This window comes from Podarcis vaucheri (assembly GCF_965113315.1).
Source record: "Podarcis vaucheri genome assembly, chromosome: Z".
Taxonomy (NCBI): Eukaryota; Metazoa; Chordata; class Lepidosauria; order Squamata; family Lacertidae; genus Podarcis; species Podarcis vaucheri.
In genome coordinates this window covers 50,393,737-50,414,514 of record NC_138758.1, presented here as the reverse complement: position 1 = coordinate 50,414,514, position 20,778 = coordinate 50,393,737, and the positions used below count along the sequence as shown (strand labels likewise).

Here is a 20,778-nt window from a genome sequence, read left to right as displayed (position 1 = left end):
CACAGCGTTGTCGTGAAGATTAATTGAGGGGGGAGAACCATGTCTGCCACCTTGAGCTCCCTGAAGGGAAAAGATAGGGCATATATGTAATAAATAAAAAAATAGGGGCGATGAAGAAACACTCCAACTGGATTTTATGATGGGGGTGTGTGCACTGGATGAATGACAGAACATGGGTTTTGTTTTGTTTTTTGAGAAATTAATGCACCAGGAACCAAATGACCCCCCTTCTACCCCCACAAGAGAGAAAACTTAAATATGTCAATGGCTTTGTTAAGCTGAAGAATCTGTTTGTGTGAAATAGGTGGAAAACAGGCAAAAACCACCTCTCCCCCCCCCTCGCCGCACCAGAAAGAACACACTGACAAACTGTAAGGAGAAAGAAATCTGTAATTATACTCATGGTCCCAACAACATTGAACTCTTTACACAATAAATTCAAACTTTTTCTCTCTCTCGAAGTCTTCAACAACAATTTACAGGATAACACTTGGAATTAAAACGAACCTGGACTCCTCTGCTTTCAAGTAGGCTTTAAATTATGACACAGTTTCTGTCCCCCCACCCACAGAAAAGCCCCTGACTCAAACCTCTGGCCCAACATTTTGGCCCTGGCAAGAAAACTGTGGCAGATCATTCAAGCTGGCAGCTCCGGCACTCTGCACATGCTTCTGCGACCTCCCCTGCAGGTTGTTCCAGAGATTTTTATTTCAAGTGAAGCTTGGCTGTTTGAATGAAGCGAGGATTCCAGTATGAACTGGGAAATGTAAGCCGTAAAGAACAAACGTTTTGTGGGGAGGAGACTATAAGATACATCCTACATTAGTCTTTCTTAACCTGGTAGCCTCCAGATGTCCTGGACTACAGCTCCCAGGTTCCAAAAGAGAGTCCTGCATTTTGCAAAAATCCTGATTATTTCAAACAGGGGGTTGTTGCTGTTTTTTTAACCACTGGGTTTCCATTCTCTGTGCTAACTTGGAAATAGCTTTGAGAGAATGTGAAACTCTCTGGCTTTTGGCTCAGAGGCTCCTATAGATGATAAAAAAGGCAAGATATGGACACTTTCCTCTCCTCCCACCTCGTTGAGGTGCGTGCGTGTCAGCTGTTTAGTTTCCCACTATGCAACACTGTGATAAAAGAAATCAGCATCATCAGTGGAACTTCAGCCTGCCTTGCAGCAGATTCTCACTCAGCACATTGCACATGGCCAGAAATATCCAAGTATGGAACACACACGTGGTCCCATCGATTGTTAAGGGCACACACAAACACATGAGAAGTGACATTTCCCTTCCAAACACACGGAACTGGCCAACTGAAGCTGTTCTGCACGTGCAGTGACTTGCCTGGGTGCTCACTCGTCATGCCTTGATTTTTTTTAGTACATCTACCTGCAGGAGGAACGCGGGTGGCGCTGTGGGTTAAACCACAGAGCCTAGGGCTTCCGATCAGAAGGTCGGCGGTTCGAATCCCCGCGACGGGGTGAGCTCCCGTTGCTCGGTCCCTGCTCCTGCCCACCTAGCAGTTTGAAAGCAAACCAGTGCAAGTAGATAAATAGGTACTGCTCCGGCAGGAAGGTAAACAGTGTTTCCATGCGCTGCTCTGGTTTGCCAGAAGCAGCTTAGTCCTGCTGGCCACATGACCCGGAAGCTGTACGCCGGCTCCCTCGGCCAATAAAGCGAGATGAGCGCCGCAACCCCAGAGTCGGTCACGACAGGACCTAATAGTCAGGGGTCCCTCTACTTTTACCTGCAGGAGGCAGGATTCTCACCCTGCCACCCTGCTGAATACTCAACTGGCTAAACAGCTGTGCCTTTTTGAAAGCAGCCTGATCAGCACATGCGTTGACAAGCGAATGTTAAAATCTCTGTGCTGCCAAGATTTCTGCATGTGTGAAAAAAATGTACACAAGAGCATTCCCATCCTCCAACCAGGGTGGTCAGGAACTCTAATTGCCCTTTGAACTTGCCCCTTGAGGACTTGTTTAGTGGTAGTTGACAGGCAACGGCCACAATTTCCAGTGGTGCCCTGCTCTGGTGACCACCCTAGGCTACTTGGCCTCTGCGGGGCCTGTTCTACCTGTGCAGAGGGTTGCTAGGCAACCCAGACATGGATGGCCATTGTCTTTCTCTTCTTCTCTCTCTCCCCCCTGAATTGCTACCAACAATACATCCCTTCACCCCAAATCAACCTTCTAAACACATTCCTAACCTGCCTCATTTAACTGCGCATTGGCCTCCAAAGAAGATACACTACATACCCCTCCCCTCTGGGTCCCCCCCCCCCAGCTATGGGACACACCTTTTAAAGGCACCCACAAGGCACTCCATCCACATCACCAATTCCTTTCCTTTTCAGATCCCTTTCGAAATACGGCTCCTCTGCTTGTGTGAACCAACCTGCAAGGCCCTTGTGCAAAGCAGTGAGAACCACAAACTGGGGGTGCCTTTGTTCACTAGTGGGTGGCAGTTCTGAGGGTCCTGAAAGTTTGGGGGTGGTGGGAAAATGCCCCTGACATGGTGGAAGCCGCCTCCCCACCACCACTTGAGCTTCCTTGGCTGACGTGCTTCACACTCGCTCCCGTGACACGTGCTCACCTGGGGCAGCCTTCAGTGGCTGATCCATCTAATGGCCCCACTGGCATCATGACACCCCCCCCCTGAGCATTCGGGCCTCCCGACTCCTCCTGAGCCCACCTCTTGCAACTGGCTTGCTGACAAATTTAACTCTCCCTCTTCTCAAACTCATCCTTTCAGCAACCTCCTCCTGGTCCTCCTCCACTCTCGCTCTCTCTGTCACCAAACATTACAGTTTCCATCCTCTCTTGCACGGCTGATGAGCTTTGTTTCTGAAACAAAAACAACCCATTTCCACCCTTCTGAGCATCCACTGAGGGGAGGAGACAGCTGTGCCCCCTCCTCTGGATGACCCACAACCCCCAATTTCCAGCTTTCGCTTCAAAAGGAAGACTAGGTTTGCAGCATTCACAGAACCTGATGGATGAGGTAAAATGTACATGCAAGGGCCTTCTCTATTTTTCTCTTTTGGAGAAACCAGCCTGGTCCCCAATTCCAGTGTTTTACTTTGCACAGATGGCCTGGGGGGCGGGGGGATCTCCTTCAACGCCCCTGTGACCACGCAATATGATGCGTGGCAGAACAAGTTGCCAACGGTGAGACCCTCTGGGGATGGGTCTACTCGGAGTAAAACTTTGTTGTCCACCACTCAGGCTTGCCCTGGAATTTGCTTTCTGCACTCTCTCACTCTTGTGCCTCCAACTCAGAACAAAACTATTTGGATTTCACCAATTTTAATAATAATTTATTATTTATACCCCACCCATCTGGCTGAGTTTCCCCAGACACTCTGGACGGCTCCCAACCAAATTATTATTATTATTAATAATAATAAAGTAATAAAACATCAGACATTAAAAACTTCCCTAAACAGGGCTGCCTTCAGGTGTCTTCTAAAAGTCAGATAGCTGTTTATTTCCTTGACATCTGATGGAAGGGCATTCCGCAGGGTGGGTGCCACTACTGAGAAGGAATAGGAAAACAGAAATGATAATAACTACCTCAGGATCTAGGAAACACCAATATGCTCAATTTCTCCAGCCTCAGAATAAAATAAATCCGAAAGGAGCACCTGTGCCACTAAACTCCTGCTGAAGGAAGGGATGGTCTGCAGGTGGGCGAAATTGGGGGGGGGGATCTGAAGGGTGGCTCTCCTTCATTCAGGTGCAAACTTCCTGCACCTTCAGCATCCCCCCCCCCGTAGGTTAGAGGTAAGGTCTTTGGAAGGCACCACCGCAGCCCCTCTCTGGCCTAACAGCCGACGCCTGGTCTGGAATTGGCAGTCAAGATGCCCTTGCACTGGTTCCTACAGGGGCGTCAAAGATTCTTGACCCTCTCAACCAGGAAGGGGGCTGGGCTTCTACTATCAAGTGACTTCAAAATACTGGACTAATATCACCTGTGTGCAACCCTCTCATTCCAGTGGAGACATCTGGAAGTGACCACCACCCACTCTGCTCAGGTACTAACCTTGCCTCACAACGCCGAATGCTACAGGGCACCCACGGCCTCCCTCTCCCTACCTCTTTTGCCCCCCAAAAACTGCAAGCAGCTTTTCTTGGCTGGGGGGGGGACAATCTGTGGCACACAGTCTAGATTTCAGCCTGTCGTGCTGAGCTCTTTCCCTGGGGCACAGAGACTGAGGACCTTGCGCCTGGTTGTTTACTGGTGCTTGTACCCTGGGTGACACGAGGTCCTTAGGTGTTCCTCCATGCCAGGTCAGCCAGTTTGTCAAGGCTTCTGGTCATTTCCTGGTGTCTGTTGAGGACCTCTGCTTGTGTGGAAGACAAAAGGCAGGGGACCCTCCCAGCTCGCTTCTTTTGGAGACCACACGGCTTCTGGCTCAAAGTCTCCCACTTTGCTCTTACGGAACTGCCAGCCTCCACTGGTGGCCATTTCAGAGACTCCCCTCTGGCGCCGCAGCACCCTACAAGCCACCTCTAACCCCCCAATCTGTGCCTGGCAACCAGTGCAAGCTAATAGCCTGCTCCCCAAGTGCACGGTTTATGCACGAGCAACGCAGGCCCCTGATGTGTCCAGCTCGTCCTCCGAAAGACTGATGCGCAAACAGGTTTCATTGCCGGCCGAGGAGAGGAAAGGACGCCGGAGAGACAAGCTGCCATCCAGATCCCTAGAGGGGCCTTTCTCGGGTCGTCCCAAGGCCCCTTTGGCCGGGGGTGCCTGTCCACCCTCCCCAGCCCGCTCCTGGTTTTCGGCACGGCCGCAAGTGTGACCTCTTCCCAGCGTCCTGGGCTCAGACTCCAAGCTGGCCAGGGAGAAGATGGTGATGCTGGTGAGCGTGGAAGCGCTGTGGCCGGGCCCAGAGGTGCTGGTGCTGGTGGCTGCTGCTGTGGCGTCCGTCTCTGCTTCTAGGCTGGGCGAGGTGGTTTTGCTTGACCTCCTCCTCAGGGTTGGAGGGGGTGGGTTCAGCTTGGGGATGAGGGGCTGCAACCTGTCAAACGGAGAAGGGATGGGTGGCTTTGGGTGGCTTTCAAAGGCTTCTCGTGACTTTGCACACTGCCCTGATGTTCGGCAGAGAAGTACTTCTACAAATAAATAACTCTATGTTGTGAACGACCCTGTGATCTTCGGATAAAGGGCATTGTACGAACTTAATAAGGAATAAAATAGAATAAAAATAATATATACCGTATTTTTCCGTGTATAAGATGACCCTATGTATAAGACGCCACCTTTTGGGGAGGCCTCCAAATTAAGAAAGCACCCCCTCAACACTACCTGTGTATAAGACGAGCCACAATTTTAAACCTAATTTTTTGGTAAAAAAAAAACCCCACATGGAAAAATATGGTATTTTTTTTTTGTATTCCCCTATTCATTTAAAAAATATAGATATATCAGAGCAGTTCACAACAACTACAGATAAAATCATACAATAAAAACCATGTAAGAATGCTAAGATCAGAAATCAGCCAACTACTGTGGAACGATGTATTCTTAATTACCTGCACAGGCCAAGTTTTCAGCAGGCATTTAAAAGTTGAAACAGAAAGCACTTGCTGAATCTCTAGTGGCAGAGTGTTCCACAGGACTGGGCTGATAGACACCAAAGGCTCGGTTTCTTGTTGTCAAGTTAGCCTCACCAACCGAGGTAACGACCAGCGATGCTCCTGCTGATGATCTGAGTGATCAAGCTGGGATATAAGGGTCTTAGGTACCCTGGACCCAAGTTGTCCAGGGCTTTGTGAATTAATACAAGGGCCTTGACCCTGGCTCAGTAGCAGATGGGCAGCCAGTGCAGATGCCTCAACAAGGGGGCCACACATGGTCGGCCAGGTGACCCCACCAGCAATCTGGCCACCGCACTCTGCAGTCGCTGGAGCTTCAGAACCAGACCCAAGGGCAGCCCCACACAGAGCGCAGTGCAGCCTCAAGGTTCTTTTAAATTGGGGGTGCTGCCCAGGAATTGACCCAGGGACATTCTGCATGCAAAGCAGCTGTTCCACCCTTGAGTAGCAGCCCCTTCCCTGGCTTGCCTGTAGTGAGATTTGAGTAGCAGCCCCCACAACTTTGCAATTCTAGCAAACAGTAGTTGGGTGCTACCTTGGGGCAGCTCACCTCTCCCACAGCTAACCAGATTTTGCATTCTCCATTACTAAACCGGCATACAGTATAATCGCTTCCTGCGTGCAACTAACTTGCACAACTTTAACCTTGCATGGTTGAAAGCCCCCAGTCGAAACTGCACAAATTAACTGCATACAAGGCAGAGAGCTTTAAAACTCTTTTTGCATTCTTTCCCCTGGTGTGGAAAGAGATTTTAAGCAAGATCTCACAAGAGCACCCAGAGCCTGTGAACTGAACAGGACTTGACCGGTAAGCAAGGCAGAGAGCATAATTGTGCAAGATGTGACTGTCCTGTGTTGAGAAAGGGGGTTTTCCAGGCTGGTATGTGTCCTCAAATCGGGATGGTGCCTCTCACCTGACTGGATAGGTAGAGAGATGGGGCAGGTGGGAGCATAGGAATCTCTGGCTGTGGTGAAGCTGCATTTATAGGGTTCTGTGTGAAGGGGTCAGCCACATCCATGGCTCCACCCACTTCGGCCTCTGGCCATGTGGGCCCTTGAAAGCTGCTCAGGAGGAAACGTGGCCCTTGGGCTGAGAAAAGTCCCCCCCCCCCCGCCAGCCATCTGTGAGCAAAACAGCTGACCACATACAGGTGAAACTCGAAAAATTAGAATATCATGGAAAAGTTCCTTGATTTCCGGAATTCAACTTAAAAGGTGAAACTCATATATGAGATCGACTCGTGACATGCCAAGTGAGATATGTCAAGCCTATATTTGCTATAATTGTGATGATCATGGTGTACAGCTGATGAAAACCCCAAATTAACAATCTCAGAAAATGAGAATATTCAATGAAGTCAGCAAAACAAGGATTGCACATCGAGCAAGATTGGACCTCAGAGAAGTAGAAGCATATCTCGCTTTGCATGTCATGAGTCAATCTCATATGTTAGTTTCACCTTTTAAGTTGAATTACTGAAAGAAAGGAACTTTTCCACGATATTCTAATTTTTCGAGTTTCACCTGTATGCTGGCTTTTGAAGCTTCCCCAAATTCTGCTAACCAAGGCCTGATCTGCAGGAGATTTCACAAATTCAACTTCAAAGGTGAAACTAATATACAGTGGTACCTCAGGTTACATATGTTTCAGGTTACATACGCTTCAGGTTATAGATTCTGCTAACCCAGAAATATTACCTCGGGTTAAGAACTTTGTTTCAGGATGAGAACAGAAATTGTGCTCTGGCGGCAGCGGGAGGCCCCATTAGCTAAAGTGGTGTTTCAGGTTAAGAACGGACCTCCGGAACAAATTAAATACTTAACCTAAGGTACCACTGTATGAGATGGACACGTGGCATGCCAAGCGAGATATGTCAAGCCTTGATTTGTTATCATTGTGATGATGATGGCATACAGCTGATGAAAACCCCAAATTAACTATCTCAGAAAATTAGAATATTCAAGGAAATCAGCAAAACAAGGATTGCAAATCGAGCAAGTTTGGACTTCTGAGGAGTAGAAGCAGATCTCGCTGTGCATGTCATGAGTCGATCTCAAATATGAGTTTCACCTTTTAAATTGAATTACTGAAATCAATGAGCTTTTCCATGATATTCTAATTTTTCGAGTTTCACTTGTAGATGACCTTGGAGATACCTCCAGTTCTGATTCTATGAGAGCAGACCAATGGGTGTGACAGTGTCATTGGCACTGGCAGAACAGCTGCAAAAATCTGCATGTATGGCAGCCCACCCACCCCTTTCCCACCCCCCAGTGCTAAGAACCAAGCTGTGCGATTTGCCTTGCGTGGGCCCAGACGTGGGTTGATCATGAGCAACACTACGCCAAGACTTCCCTACCTCTCCTCCTGTGCCGGAGTGCCCAGGTTGCTGCTCTTCTGCCGGCCGGTTCTTCCCAGCACTGCACAGTCTGCGGCCTCAGACCCCTCCACGCTGCGAAGGCCGTCTGGCCCCTCCAGGACTGCCAGGTGCTCCTCTCTCTCTGCCCAGTGGCTCAGGTGGCTTCCCTTCTCCAGGTTGGACAGATTCAGGTAAGACTCGCAAGCGCTGCCCATCTGTGCCACAGGGCTGCCCAGGACGCTGGCCGGTGTCGAGGTGGATGGCAGGTTGATTTCAAGGCTGTAGTGGTTCTTCAAGTTGAGGGAGAGCGACTGAGCCAGCGTCAGGTTCTGCAGCGAACGGTCAACTAAAAGCAAGGTGTGTGTGGGGGAATGGTAGATACGTAACAACACAAGGATGGAGTGTCCATGCCTGTTGTCTGAGACCAAAGGCTTCCCGCAGAGGCTCCTGGGAAGCCCCCAAGCTGTGGGTGCAGGCCAATAGCCCTCCCTGGCCCTGTTTTATGCCCCCAGTAGTGGGTATTCGAAGGGACCCGGGTGGTGCTGTGGGTTAAACCACAGAGCCTAGGTCTTGCCGATCAGAAGGTCGCCGGTTCGAATCCCCGCAACAGGGTGAGCTCCCATTGCTCAGTCCCTGCTCCTGCCAACCTAGCAGTTCAAAAGCACGTCAAAGTGCAAGTAGATAAATAGGTACCGCTCCAGCGGGAAGGTAAACGGTGTTTCCGTGCGCTGCTCTGGTTCGCCAGAAGCAGCTTAGTTATGCTGGCACATGACCTGGAATCTGTACGCCAGCTTCCTAGGCCAGTAAAGCGAGATGAGCACCGACGACTGGACCTAATGGTCAGGGGTCCCTTTACCTGGTATTCCGTGGCAGACTATCTCCGCGCCTGGAGGCTCCATCTATTCATCAGGATAAAGGTAAAGGGTAAAGGGACCCCTGACCACTAGGTCCAGTCGTAACCGACTCTGGGGTTGTGGCGCTTATCTCGCTTTACTGGCCAAGGGAGCCGGCATACAGCTTCCAGGAACTCCTGCACACCTCACCCCGTAGTGGGGATTCGAACCGCCGACCTTCTGATCAGCAAGTCCTAGGCTCTGTGGTTTAACCCACAGCGCCACCCGCATCCCATCCATCAGGATATAAAGCCATTTATTTGATAGACCTCGCAAAGCCACACCAGCCACTGAGCACACCCGTTGCTCTAATTCTGCACTGCATTGCAGTAGTGCTGTGGCAGATTCAGAAGTTCAGGGTCCCGTCATGGCAGTCGCAGCCATGCCCTGCACAGCCACCATCTTTCTTAGACTATACAACTTTCTAAGGTTGTACAACCATTTTATAGTAATTATACAATGGCAATAATTGGGTACCTTCTGGTGTTTCATGCAAACTTACTTTACAAACCGTTTTGATTTTACTGAGCCTAACCTACCTGGCAGGAGGATAATGCAGAGAGAGGGAGGATCAAGGACATCACTGGGCACCTTGAGTGACCCTCCATGGAGACACGCCCCCTCCAGCCTACTCCGGTCACTCACCTGGATGTCGTAGATGCACCTTGATCTCTAGTTCCTTGAGCTGCCTCACTAGCAAGGAGACGTGCTGGAGGAGGTCGCGGTTGGTCATCAGGAGCTGCCGGACACGGACCTGAGCTTCAACCCGGGCTGTGGTTTCGGCTGACAGCTGGTCTTTCAGTAGCTGCACCTGCCGGGAGGTGGGGTGGGGACACGATGAGAGGGTCTCATGAGCTGAGAGGGCTGAGTGAAGCCACCAGGGGACCGGCTGGATCAGGCCAATGCATCCCTTGAGCCCGACTCTCTGCTTCTAATGGTGGTCAGCTAGAGGTGACATTGGGCAACCCATGCGCAGGCAGATGACAGCCATTCTCTGTTGCTTTTGCCTCCAGTTCAGAGAAACTCTGAACACAGAGTTTCCCAACTAGGCATTGTGACAGCTACCAACAAAGTTCTCCTCCACAGTGGATTTGTCAGAGGCGCGTTGGTTTTGGTTTCCTTCCCTTTCGAGCCATCGATCATATTTATCCCCTTTAGTATATTATAAATATATGCATATATGCATACTCACACACACACACAAGCACTTACATGCTGTTGCAAGCTTCTAAAACCCATTCTTCTGCACTGCTTTTATTCCACTGAGAGTTTAATTACTTTTTAACTATTTGCATTTTGCATGATTTTAGCGTTTTACCTGAATTGCTTTAATTTGTGTGAGTCACCTGGCAAAAAGCCAGGATGTAAAACAACAACAGCATCCTATATGGGGCAATTTAGGGCAAGTTAGTGGCTGTCTCTCTCTCACACACACACATACCCCACAGTAATGCAGAAGAGGATTGGGGAATGAGGTGGGCGGTGACCTGCTGAAAACTGCGTCAAAGAAAGTGCAGTCAGGTGGTTGCCAGACAGGTAGGGGCATAGTTACCTGAGCTGCAGCCACCTGCGTCTGCTGCTGCTGCTGGAGGAGCTGGTGCTGGAGGAGCTGGAGGCAGTGCTGGGAGGCCAGCGGGGTCACTGAGGCGGAGGAACTGGGGCTTGCAGGACTGCCCAGTGGCTGTGCGGTGGAAGGGCGGAGCGACCCAGTCTCATTTTCCTGGAATCCAGCATGCGGCGAAAAGGAGGGGACAATCAGGAACCCCCTCCACACTTTCCCTTCTACAACACATATTCGTGCCACACAAAGAGAACCGCTGGCTGCCCAAGCGATTTGCAGCTCCTCCACATATTTCTTGCAGAATGTCATGACGCGAAGCCTTTTTAAAAATACTTTGTTCTCTCTCCCTGGAGTAGTTCTGCTGATTATTGTGAACGGTTGTCCAAAGATTAGATAAAAAGTGCTGAACAAAAGGAAGAGGAGTGTACTCAAGTGTAGGATGAGCTCCTGACAACCAGCACTCCTGTTTCGGTAGTAGTCATTACCCGAGACAACAAATTATCCCTGATTTTTGTGAATTTATGCAATTACTGTTTGCCCAAAACATATTGTTTATTTATGTAGCTTGTATACAGCCCTTCTTCCAAGGATCTCAGGACAGCTCGCAGCAAAAAAATCACAAGATAAAAATATGAAATACATAATAGGAATAAGAACGAAACAGACCAATAACCCCACCCCCTCCCCCATTTAAAAGGACATGGAATGTTAATCAGCCCAAGGCCTGGTTGAAGAGGGAAGAAGAGTTTGGATTTGATATCCCGCTTTATCACTACCCTAAGGAGTCTCAAAGCGGCCAATATTCTCCTTTCCCTTCCTCCCCCACAACAAACACTCTGTGGGGTGAGTGGGGCTGAGAGACTTCAGAGAAGTGTGACTGGCCCAAGGTCACCCAGCAGCTGCATGTGGAGGAGCGGGGAAGCGAACCCGGTTCACCAGATTACGAGACTACCGCTCTTAACCACTACACCACACTGGCTCTCAAGGGACATTTCACCTGATGCCTAAAGGTCTATAATGAAGGCACCCTAGGGAGAGCATTCCACAAATGGGGAACCCCTTGCTGACAATAAGAACATAATGTGCTTATTGTTACAGTTTGAACTTCTATGAACAAATGAAAAAAACAACAACCCTACCTTGTATAGATTTAAAAAATAAAATCCCATCTCTTCTCTAGCCCCAAATGTTTGTAGAGGTGGAGGGCAGGAGTGGTGCCCCCACGTCTGGCTTCTGCCTCACTGAGAAAGTGTGGGCTAGGGGCTAATCATCTTGACTTCACAGACACCTTAAATCAGTGCTCCCCAAACATTTTGGGACCACCCCTCCCTTGGTTCCATAAACTCATCCTTAGTACACCCAGTGCTGTAACTAAGAGGGGGGAAGGCTAGATGGGTTTTTGCCCCAGGTGAAGCCCCCAGAGGGGTGCTACTGAAGCTCCCAGCCTGGGTATGTGTGTACGCAAATGTGTGCATATGCCAAACGGGGGTCTTTGACCTGGGTGAAATAAAGCCTAGTTTCACCCCTGCCATGACTGCATTACCCTACAAATAGCATTATTCAGAGTAGCAGTTTGCACGGCCCACTAAGGACGACGGCAACACTATAAAACTCATAACAGTAGCAATTGCACATTTATCCAAAACCCAGCTGAACCTATTTACAGTGGTACCTCTAGTTGCGGACACAAACCGTTCTGGGGTGCCGTTTGCACCCCAAAAAGTCCGCAACTAGAGCGGCACTTCTGCGCAAGTGCGGAGTGATACAGCACTTCTGCACATGTGCGAAGCGTGCAGAATGCTTCTGTGCATGCGCAAAGAGCGCAGAACACTTCTGTGCATGCACAGTTTCTTCAGTGGTCTAATCTCAAAGTCTCTTAAACTTAAGCCAATCTTATTCTCTATAAGATTGAATATCAATATATGTATCAATACTTTAAGATTAGACCACTGAAGAAGCCCGGAAAACTACATTGGGAGTGTGCTACCTGCAAGCCTCAGTTAAAGGGCCCCATCGGGAGTGAACAGTGGCCTTTGATTACTTGGACTGCCAGGGCGAAACAGGTGCAAAATGCCAGGACCCTGTCTCTACAACTCTACTAGCATCTCTCGGTATTGTGAATATCACCAAACTTACCTTTTGTTGATATCTTCATGAACTTATCTAAAAGACTGAGTTAAGCATTTGAAAAATCTATTGAAACCAGACATTATAGGCTGGGTAGTTCGCAAGTCTTTGTGGCTGTGTTTAATGTTTTGTATGAAGGTTGATAAAGTACCGTATTTTTCGCTCTATAAGACGCACCTAGTTTTTAGAGGAGGAAAACAAGAAACAAGAAAGCAACGCAAAGCCTCCTGAGCGAAGAGGGAGGAGCGCTCCCTCTTTGCTCAAGACGCTTTGTGTGGCTATCCCTGAAGCCAGGAGAGCAAGAGGGATCTTCTGGCTTCTGGGATAGCTGCGCAGCCTGCATTCGCCCCATAAGATGCACACACATTTCCCTTTACTTTTTAGGAGGGGAAAAGTGCGTCTTATAGAGCGAAAAATACGGTATGTGTAATTATTCTGTGTATATTAATTGCCAACGTGTTGCATGAGTTGCACTACTTGCACCAGCAGCACAGGTCGCATTTTTCTAGCATAAAGTGGAGCATGGCTAGCTTGGTCCAGCCACTCTTTCTCAGCCTAATCTACTTTGAGGGTGGCTGAGATGGCAGAACACAGTTGCAAAGTGGAGGAACCTGTTCATGCTCTTCTGTGCCTCATTGGATGGAGAAAAAACATTGCACTGGGCTCTTACCTGGCTACTCCTGTCCTTCAGGATCATCCCAGATTGTGAGACCCCTAGGTTGGGTGCGGCCAAGCGCAGCTCACAGCTTCCAAAGTCAGGTGCAAATGCCCCCTCTGGGCCGTTTTCTTCGTCAGCCATTGCTGCCCCAGCCAGATGGAAACCTTGGAAGTGACACAACAACAGAGAGCAGGGGGCGTCACTCTCCCAAGGGCGAGGGAGCCCATCTTGCGAGGGAGGGGGAGGGGGGCTGCATTGCAACCTGGGAGAGCGTTGCCTTGAAGGTGGCCCCCGATTTCAACTTCATGCAGGAACTCCTTTATCAACTCAGCCAAGAGTTGGCAACATGGTGCTTCCCTCTTCCAGGCACATTTAGACAGGTGTTGACCTTACTGGGGCTTCTGTGTTGCAAGGAGAATGTCAGCAATGTCTAGGCAACACGATGACTATGTACCTACGTGATAGACAATCTTTACAGAATTCCTTCAAACCATAAGAAGCAGTCAATGTGTGTAAATGAAAATATCAAATGCTGTGGAACAGTGCTCTTGTAATAATGTAGTCAATAATGTGACTACATTATTACATGAGCACTGTTCAACAGCATTTACATACATTCATTCGAAATAAGATGGGTTTATGAAGCAATTCTATATCCTCCCACCACACTGACGAAGAATTCTACGAAACAGTAGTCAATATCCGGAATCAATGTTCAGTGTTGGACATCATATTTGCTGAATACACAAAGCTTCACAGCTTGTCTTTCATTGTACAAAGTCTGGTACCTCGCTTCATTTAAAGATTTTCAGAGACTTTGAGACTAAAGATTTCATTTTGTACTTCTTATGGTTTGAAGGAATTCTATAAAGATTGTCTATTGTGTATGTACATGGTCATCGTGTTGCCTAGACATTACTGACTCTTACTGGGGATTCAGCACCAAATGAAGGCTTTCTGTCAATTCAGACAAAACTTCCCACAGGGCTGAGCCCAGCCACGTCCAGCAGAAACTTGATAAAACAACAGAACTGTACTATATCAGAATTTATATCATCCCCCCCCCGGCCCACATTTGTTTTTAATTTTCATTTCCTAATGCATGGAAAGCAATAGCAATGGTGAGAGAAATGATCCCAAGGAAGAAAGTGGGGAGGGGGAGGAAAGAAAGGACGGAAACGAGGAGGGAGTTGGTAGCATTCCAAAAACAGCACTGCATATTATCCAATAATGTTTTTCCAGAGAACTCCACTGAGAAGAGGGCAGCTGCCAATGAGGTCCCTTTATTTTTAGTACATTTGATAAACGGATGCCAAGCATAATTTACAACGTTGTCCTTCATTTTTGGGTGGTGTAAGGTTCAGGGACACGGGTGGCACTGTGGGTTAAACCACAGAGCCTAGACTTGCCGGTCAGAAGGTTGGTGGTTCGAATCCCCGCTACCGGGTGAGCTCCCGTTGCTCAGTCCCTGCTCCTGCCAACCTAGCAGTTTGAAAGCACGTCAAAGTGCAAGTAGATAAATAGGTAGTGCTCTGGCGGGAAGGTAAACAGCGTTTCAGTGCACTGCTCTGGTTCGCCATAAGCGGCTTAGTCATGCTGGCCACATGACCCGGAAGCTGTACGCCGGCTCCCTTGGCTAACAAAGCGAGATGAGCAGCGCAACTCCTTAATGATAATAATAATAATAAATTTTATTTATACCCCGTCCTCCCCAGCCAAGACTGGGCTCAGGGCGGCTAACACCAGGTATAAAAACAACTGATTAAAATACAACTCAAAAGCAAGATTAAAATACAACATTAAAATGCAGCCTCATTTCAGTAGAAACTCAAGTCAAAAACTTTTTGGGAGATGAAAACGTCAAGTCTTCACCAAGGCCAACTATCCAGACTGGTCCTACGTGGGCCAGAAAAAAGCCAGGGAAGTCCCCAAATAGGAGTTCCATCACAGAAGGAGAAAGGGAAAAGGAAAGAGAAAGAGGGGGAGGGGATCAAGTTGATCCCAAGCCAAAGGCCAGGCGGAACAACTCTGTCTCACAGACCCTGCAGAAAGAAATCAGATCCTGCAGGGCCCTGGTCTCATGAGGCAGAGCGTTCCACCAGGCCGGGGCCAGTGTTGAAAAGGCCCTGGCTCTGGTTGAGGCTAATCTGACTTCCTTAGGGCCCGGGACCTCTAGGGTGTTGCTGTTTATGGACCTTTATGGGGTTTATGGGGCAGACCGGGAGAGGCGGTCCTGTAGGTACGAGGGTCCTAGGCCATGAAGGGCTTTAAAGGTCAAAACCAGCACCTTAAATCTGACCCTGTACTCCACCAGGAGCCAGTGCATCCTTTCCAATACTACAGTTCTATGATTCCATGCTCCCTAACATCTAGCCATATATAAAATTTATGAAATAAGAAAGAAGTAATAGTTATTTAAATAAACAAGCAAACACCAATTTGCTGGGGTGGGGGAATCCATCCTCTCATCTTCTTTTGGATGCCTCCTGACGCTTCAAAAACCAGTCGGTGTTTATCCTCCTCCTTCTGGGGAGAAAGGCTACCACCAGGCAGGTATTTTAAATTTAAATATTAAGAAACCAAGCCCCAACCCCGGACCCTTTTGAAATGCCCACGCAGATCTGACCCAGACCCCTCACCTTCCACCTGGGGGTCATCCGCGGAGTTGTTGCTGGCTCCATCCGCCTGGCCATCAGCGTTCTGCAGGGCATGTTGGAGGCTCAGCTTGTGACAGACCTCGAAGGCCTGCCCCACTGTCCGAACCACCCGCATGGCCTGCGTCTGTGGGGAGAGAGAAGGCCCACCTTAGCACGAGGAGAGACGGGGGGGGAGTTAAAGGCAGCAGCAGTGGTGGGGAAGGAGGAGGTCCCGTCGCAAAGAGCCCCCCGCCCAAGCCAGCCCACCTTCTTCTTGGATTTGAAGACGTTGCACCGGAAAGAGTTGTTCGCGCCGTCCCTGGCGATGTAGCTGAATATCTTCAGGTCCTGGGAATCATGAGAGACGTAGAAGATCCTGAGGAGAGGAGAGGAGAGCGGAGGTCCGCAAAGTGAACCAGGAGGAAAAAGCGTCTCCAAAGTCCTGGGCACAGGGGAACGGTAACAGCATAGCTTGGGAGTTGCCTTAAGGTAAAGGGACCCCTGACCATTAGGTCCAGTCGTGGCCGACTCTGGGGTTGCGGTGCTTATCTCGCTTTATTGGCCGAGAGAGCCGGCGTACAGCTTCTGGGTCATGTGGCTAGCATGACTAAGCCGCTTCTGGCGAACCAGAGCAGCACACAGAAACGCCATTTACCTTCCCGCCGGAGTGGTACCTATTGATCTACTTGCACTTTGACGTGCTTTCGAACTGCTAGGTTGGCAGGAGCAGGGACCGAGCAACAGGAGCTCACCCCGTCGCGGGGATTCGAACCGCCGACCTTTTGATCAGCAAGCCCAAGGATCTGGGTTTAACCCACAGCACCACTTGCGTCCCAAGGGAGTTGCCTTGCACTGTGCCAAATCCTTCCCTTGTTTCCCAGGAATGCTGGGCAGATTGTCCTTCAGATTTGCTCCAGTGAGGTGGAAGCAATTACCAGCTTAGGGGATTGAGCCACCTGGACCAAATTAGCAACTTTGCCAATCTGGTAGTGCAGAGGACAGCTGTCAGGGACTGCCTGGGTGGGTCAGCAGGGGAACCCCAGGAATTTGCACCAGCAGGGACAGAGAGGCCAGCTGGCACTGCAGAGACCAGCTGGAACGGAGGCTGGGTTAGCATTCCCTATTGAGGACAACCGGACCCATATGTGCCCCATGGGCAGGGGGGCAACTGAAGGGAGCTGAGCCACTAGTGGCCACCTTTTAGCCCACCAAAGGGGCAGGGGTCAATCTGTTCCATGTGATCTCTGGGCAATGTGGAATAATTGGGCAGCTTTGCATATATGTTGTGTTTTTATTTCTCATAGTTATTAAGGCACATGGCCACTCACTGCCACCAGTATATATGAAAGTCTGGTTCCTTTAAGAGTACACAGAACCATTCCCAAAAACAATGGAACTCACAGATGGATAACACCATTTATTTTTATAAATCTTATTTATTTGCAAAGGGAATATTTGAATGACTTGATGCTATATTACACTTTGGAGCCGCGCTGGATCCTTGCATGCAAGTAGGGAGAATCCGCAGCAACATACCTGTAAACCGGGTCGTGCATGACCACCATCTTGCCCTCATCCCAGGCCCACTCCTTTCTCTGCAGACAGGAACAAATAATTAGTATAGCCCTCTCCTCCTCCGTGAATTTGCCTGGTGCCCTTTTAATGCAATCTAAGTCGGTGGCCATCTCTGCCTCCTGTGGATGTGAGTTCCGCAGTCTAACTGTGTACTTTATTTCGTCTGTCCTGAATCTCCCAGCACTCAGCATCACTGGAGGACCCCATTAGTTTCTAGAATTAGTAGAGAGGGAAATGAAAGGTCCATCTACTTCTTCAACCTCATGCATGATTTCCTTTATTTATTTATTTGAAAAGTTTTTATTATTAAAATAATTCAGCATTAATACACACATATTGCGAATATACAAGCATACAAACATACATTTCATACAATCCTTTAAAATGTTCAAACATACCTACACTCAATCGCACAGATCATTCCTTTTCCCATCACCATCCACCACCCCTTACCCCACCTTTGTGTTAGACTTCCACAAGTTGCAATTTCCTTCCACTTCTATTACTTTCTTTCACACACCTTTAACCTAATTTCATACTTCTTTTTCTATTACACATTGTTACCCATCTTATTTAGTATTTCAGTATTTAAAATGGAAGTTGTTTATTCTAATCGGAGTTCTGATTTTTCAATATGGTTTTGCAAGTGTCCTTTAAACACCTTCCAGCCCCTGTCTATCTTCTCTTTTGAGATCCTTCCAATTTCTCCCATTGTTTTGGATATATTGGAATACTCCAATAATTTGGCAAGCCACTCTGTTTTTGCCGGTATAATACCACTTTTCAAATTTTTCGCAAACAATGATTTCCAACACTCCCCTTCTTTCCAAACCAATTAAGTCTCAAATATTGCTAAGGGAGTTTGCCCTCCACCCCCTTGATCATTTTTTGCAGGATGAGAGGGTGGGGGCCCTTTCCCTGCCCCCTCCCAGCTCTCCAGCATGACTCGTCTAGGCCCCACTCCTCACCTTCTGCTTCTTGCGCAAGATCACTTTCACACCATCCACCGAGATGATGATGTTGACCTTCTTCTTTTTGATGTTCTTGGCCTTAAATTCATACTGCGGGAAGGAAGAGGGCGGAGAGATTCATTAGGGCGGCCAGTTGCCGTCCAGCTTGGCCCCAAGGCTTAGAACACCACACCTTTGCAGTGGGTGGGGGGAAAGGTCATGACAGCAGCCCTGTCACATGGCGAGTGGATAAAAATACCTATCCAATTTCCACCTCTAGATTTCATGCTGGTCAACTTGTAAATGCAACCGTTTGCACCCAAAGCCTCCTGCTGCGTTGCCCACCCTTATTTTTGTTAATTGCAGACTGCAAAGCCCCCACCCCTCTCTCAACTGTATGTGCTGGGCTTTTTTTATCTCAGCTCAGGAGGGACGGAGGCAACTCAACCCTGCGGTGGGAATGTTCAAAGACCACTTGCGGGGGGCTGTCAGACTGAAACGGCCCCAGATGTGGCTTCACCACTTAAATATTCATTAAAGTGGGTTTTGAACGAAGCAGCAGAACGGAGCAGTTTTTGTGTGTGTTGCAGCAAAGAAAACAGCCCTCCCCAAACCCCAAATAAAATCATTTGGAGAGAAAGTCAGACGAATGATGATGATGATAATAATTTATTATTTATACCCTGCCCATTTGGCTGGGTTTCTCCAACCACTCTGGGTAGCTGGGTAGCTACAAAATATTAAAAATACAATAAAAATCAGACATTAAAAACAGGGCTGCCTTCAGATGTCTTCTGAAAGTCAGACAGCTGCTTATTTCCTTGACATCTGATGGAAGGGTGTTCCACAGGGTGGCGCCACTACCAAGAAGGCCCTCTGATTTCATCTTTTGATTTGAAGGGCACCGTCTTGGAACGCAAGTTGTGCTTACTCAATGGGGTGCAGATGTGTGAACTCTGCACATCCTCAGAGGCGCCTGCATTTGCTTCACGCACTCAGAGGCAAGGGTCCCAAGGTCAGTCTCAGCTGTGTTTTAAGCCTTCCTTGCTTGACCTCCCAACAGTAGCCTTTCTCCACCCTGCCCTGAACTTTGCTCTCCACCTACTCAGTCAGAAGGATGGATTAGCCTAGCCTCCCACCACCCACCACCCTGGGTCCAGGGTTGAAGGCAGCAAGCAGGCAAGAACAGCCCCCGCCCCAGGCAACCACTCGGTCCCCGTTAAGCTGTGACCTCTTGATCAATCCATGAATTATTACACAGGGCAAGCTGTTTAGAAAGCTAAATTTAGCCACAAAGTGTGAACACACAGAGAGAGGGAGGAAGGGGGAGGAAAGAAAGAAAGAAAGAAAGAAAGAAAGAAAGAAAGAAAGGAAGGAAGGAAGGAAGGAAGGAAGGAAGGAAGGCCAGCTGTGTTCTTGTTTACACAAAAAAGAGGGACAGCGTATGATCCCTGCTGAAAGGACAGCAGCCGCTCTGCCAAAGTTCAGAAGAATTGTCACCGCAACCTCTGCCTGTGGCTAAGAACATGGATTCTCTCTCCCCTAACACACACACATACCGGATATGCACCTGTGGAACCAAAATCTGCCCTTTGCCCAAGGGCAGAACCAGGTGTTGCCTGTTCCTTCGAACACACCCTTTCCCCCAGCCAGGAGGCCTGCTAGCGGTTTCACACTACAACTCCCATCAACCCTGGGACTTGTAGTCCAAAACCACTGGGAAGCTGGGCAAAGGCCCTCCTAAGAGATCTGTTTCCACTTTTGAACTGCTGGGGATTTGGAGGCCCAGGCGTGGGCTGTGACAGCCCCATACCCCAGTAGGGCAGTGCAGCTGCGTGGAGAGCCCTTCCTGCTTCCTCAGGATGGCGGAGGCTGCCCCCTCGCGCTGTTGGAGCTGAGCACCTCTCCAAGGCGTGAGAAGGGAAGGCGTGCCAGGGGTGGGTGCCAGCTGGCTGCTGCCCTCTTCTGCCCTCAGCACTCACGCAGAGCCGCTCACTGCTTTGAAATGGGGACTGGAAGCCAAAGAATATTTGCACCCCAGGCGAGTGATGGGATTGGCTCCTCCTGAGACCTGTGCTTTGGCTCCTCTGCGCAGGTTCTGAACACATCTGTCTGTTCGGGGGAAGAGGCCAAAAGCCGCTGGATCTGATATCAGAGGGGCTCAATCGCTACTGTTATTATTAATTATTAAAAGCAGGTTTGCTTCTTGTGAGAAAAGCAATAACAAACCTAGACAGCATCTTAGAAGGCAGAGACATCACCTTGCCAACAAAGGTCGGTATAGTTCAAGCTATGGTTTTCCCAGTAGTGATGTATGGACGTGAGAGCTGGACCATCAAGAAGGCTGATCGCCAAAGAATTGATGCTTTTGAATTACGGTGCTGAAGGATCTGAAGAAGTGTGCATGCACACG

The 20,778-nt window shown here is 49.0% G+C and overlaps 1 protein-coding gene across 2 annotated transcripts in view; it reads right to left on the bottom strand.

Annotated features, from left to right (window-relative positions):
- Positions 1–372: 372 nt before the first annotated feature.
- Positions 373–20,778, bottom strand: part of LOC309524336 (carboxyl-terminal PDZ ligand of neuronal nitric oxide synthase protein-like) — a 50,839-nt gene continuing 30,433 nt past the window's right edge. For both annotated transcript variants that reach the window (XM_082208915.1, XM_082208916.1), the window contains 9 exons: positions 18,384–18,476; positions 17,377–17,435; positions 16,108–16,216; positions 15,844–15,985; positions 13,217–13,368; positions 10,411–10,578; positions 9,504–9,669; positions 7,966–8,311; positions 373–5,028 (listed from right to left, as the gene is read on the bottom strand). In XM_082208915.1, coding sequence (XP_082065041.1) covers positions 4,581–5,028; positions 7,966–8,311; positions 9,504–9,669; positions 10,411–10,578; positions 13,217–13,368; positions 15,844–15,985; positions 16,108–16,216; positions 17,377–17,435; positions 18,384–18,476 — 1,683 coding nt within the window. In that variant the 3' untranslated portion in view covers positions 373–4,580. The remainder of the gene's footprint in view (positions 5,029–7,965; positions 8,312–9,503; positions 9,670–10,410; positions 10,579–13,216; positions 13,369–15,843; positions 15,986–16,107; positions 16,217–17,376; positions 17,436–18,383; positions 18,477–20,778) is intronic.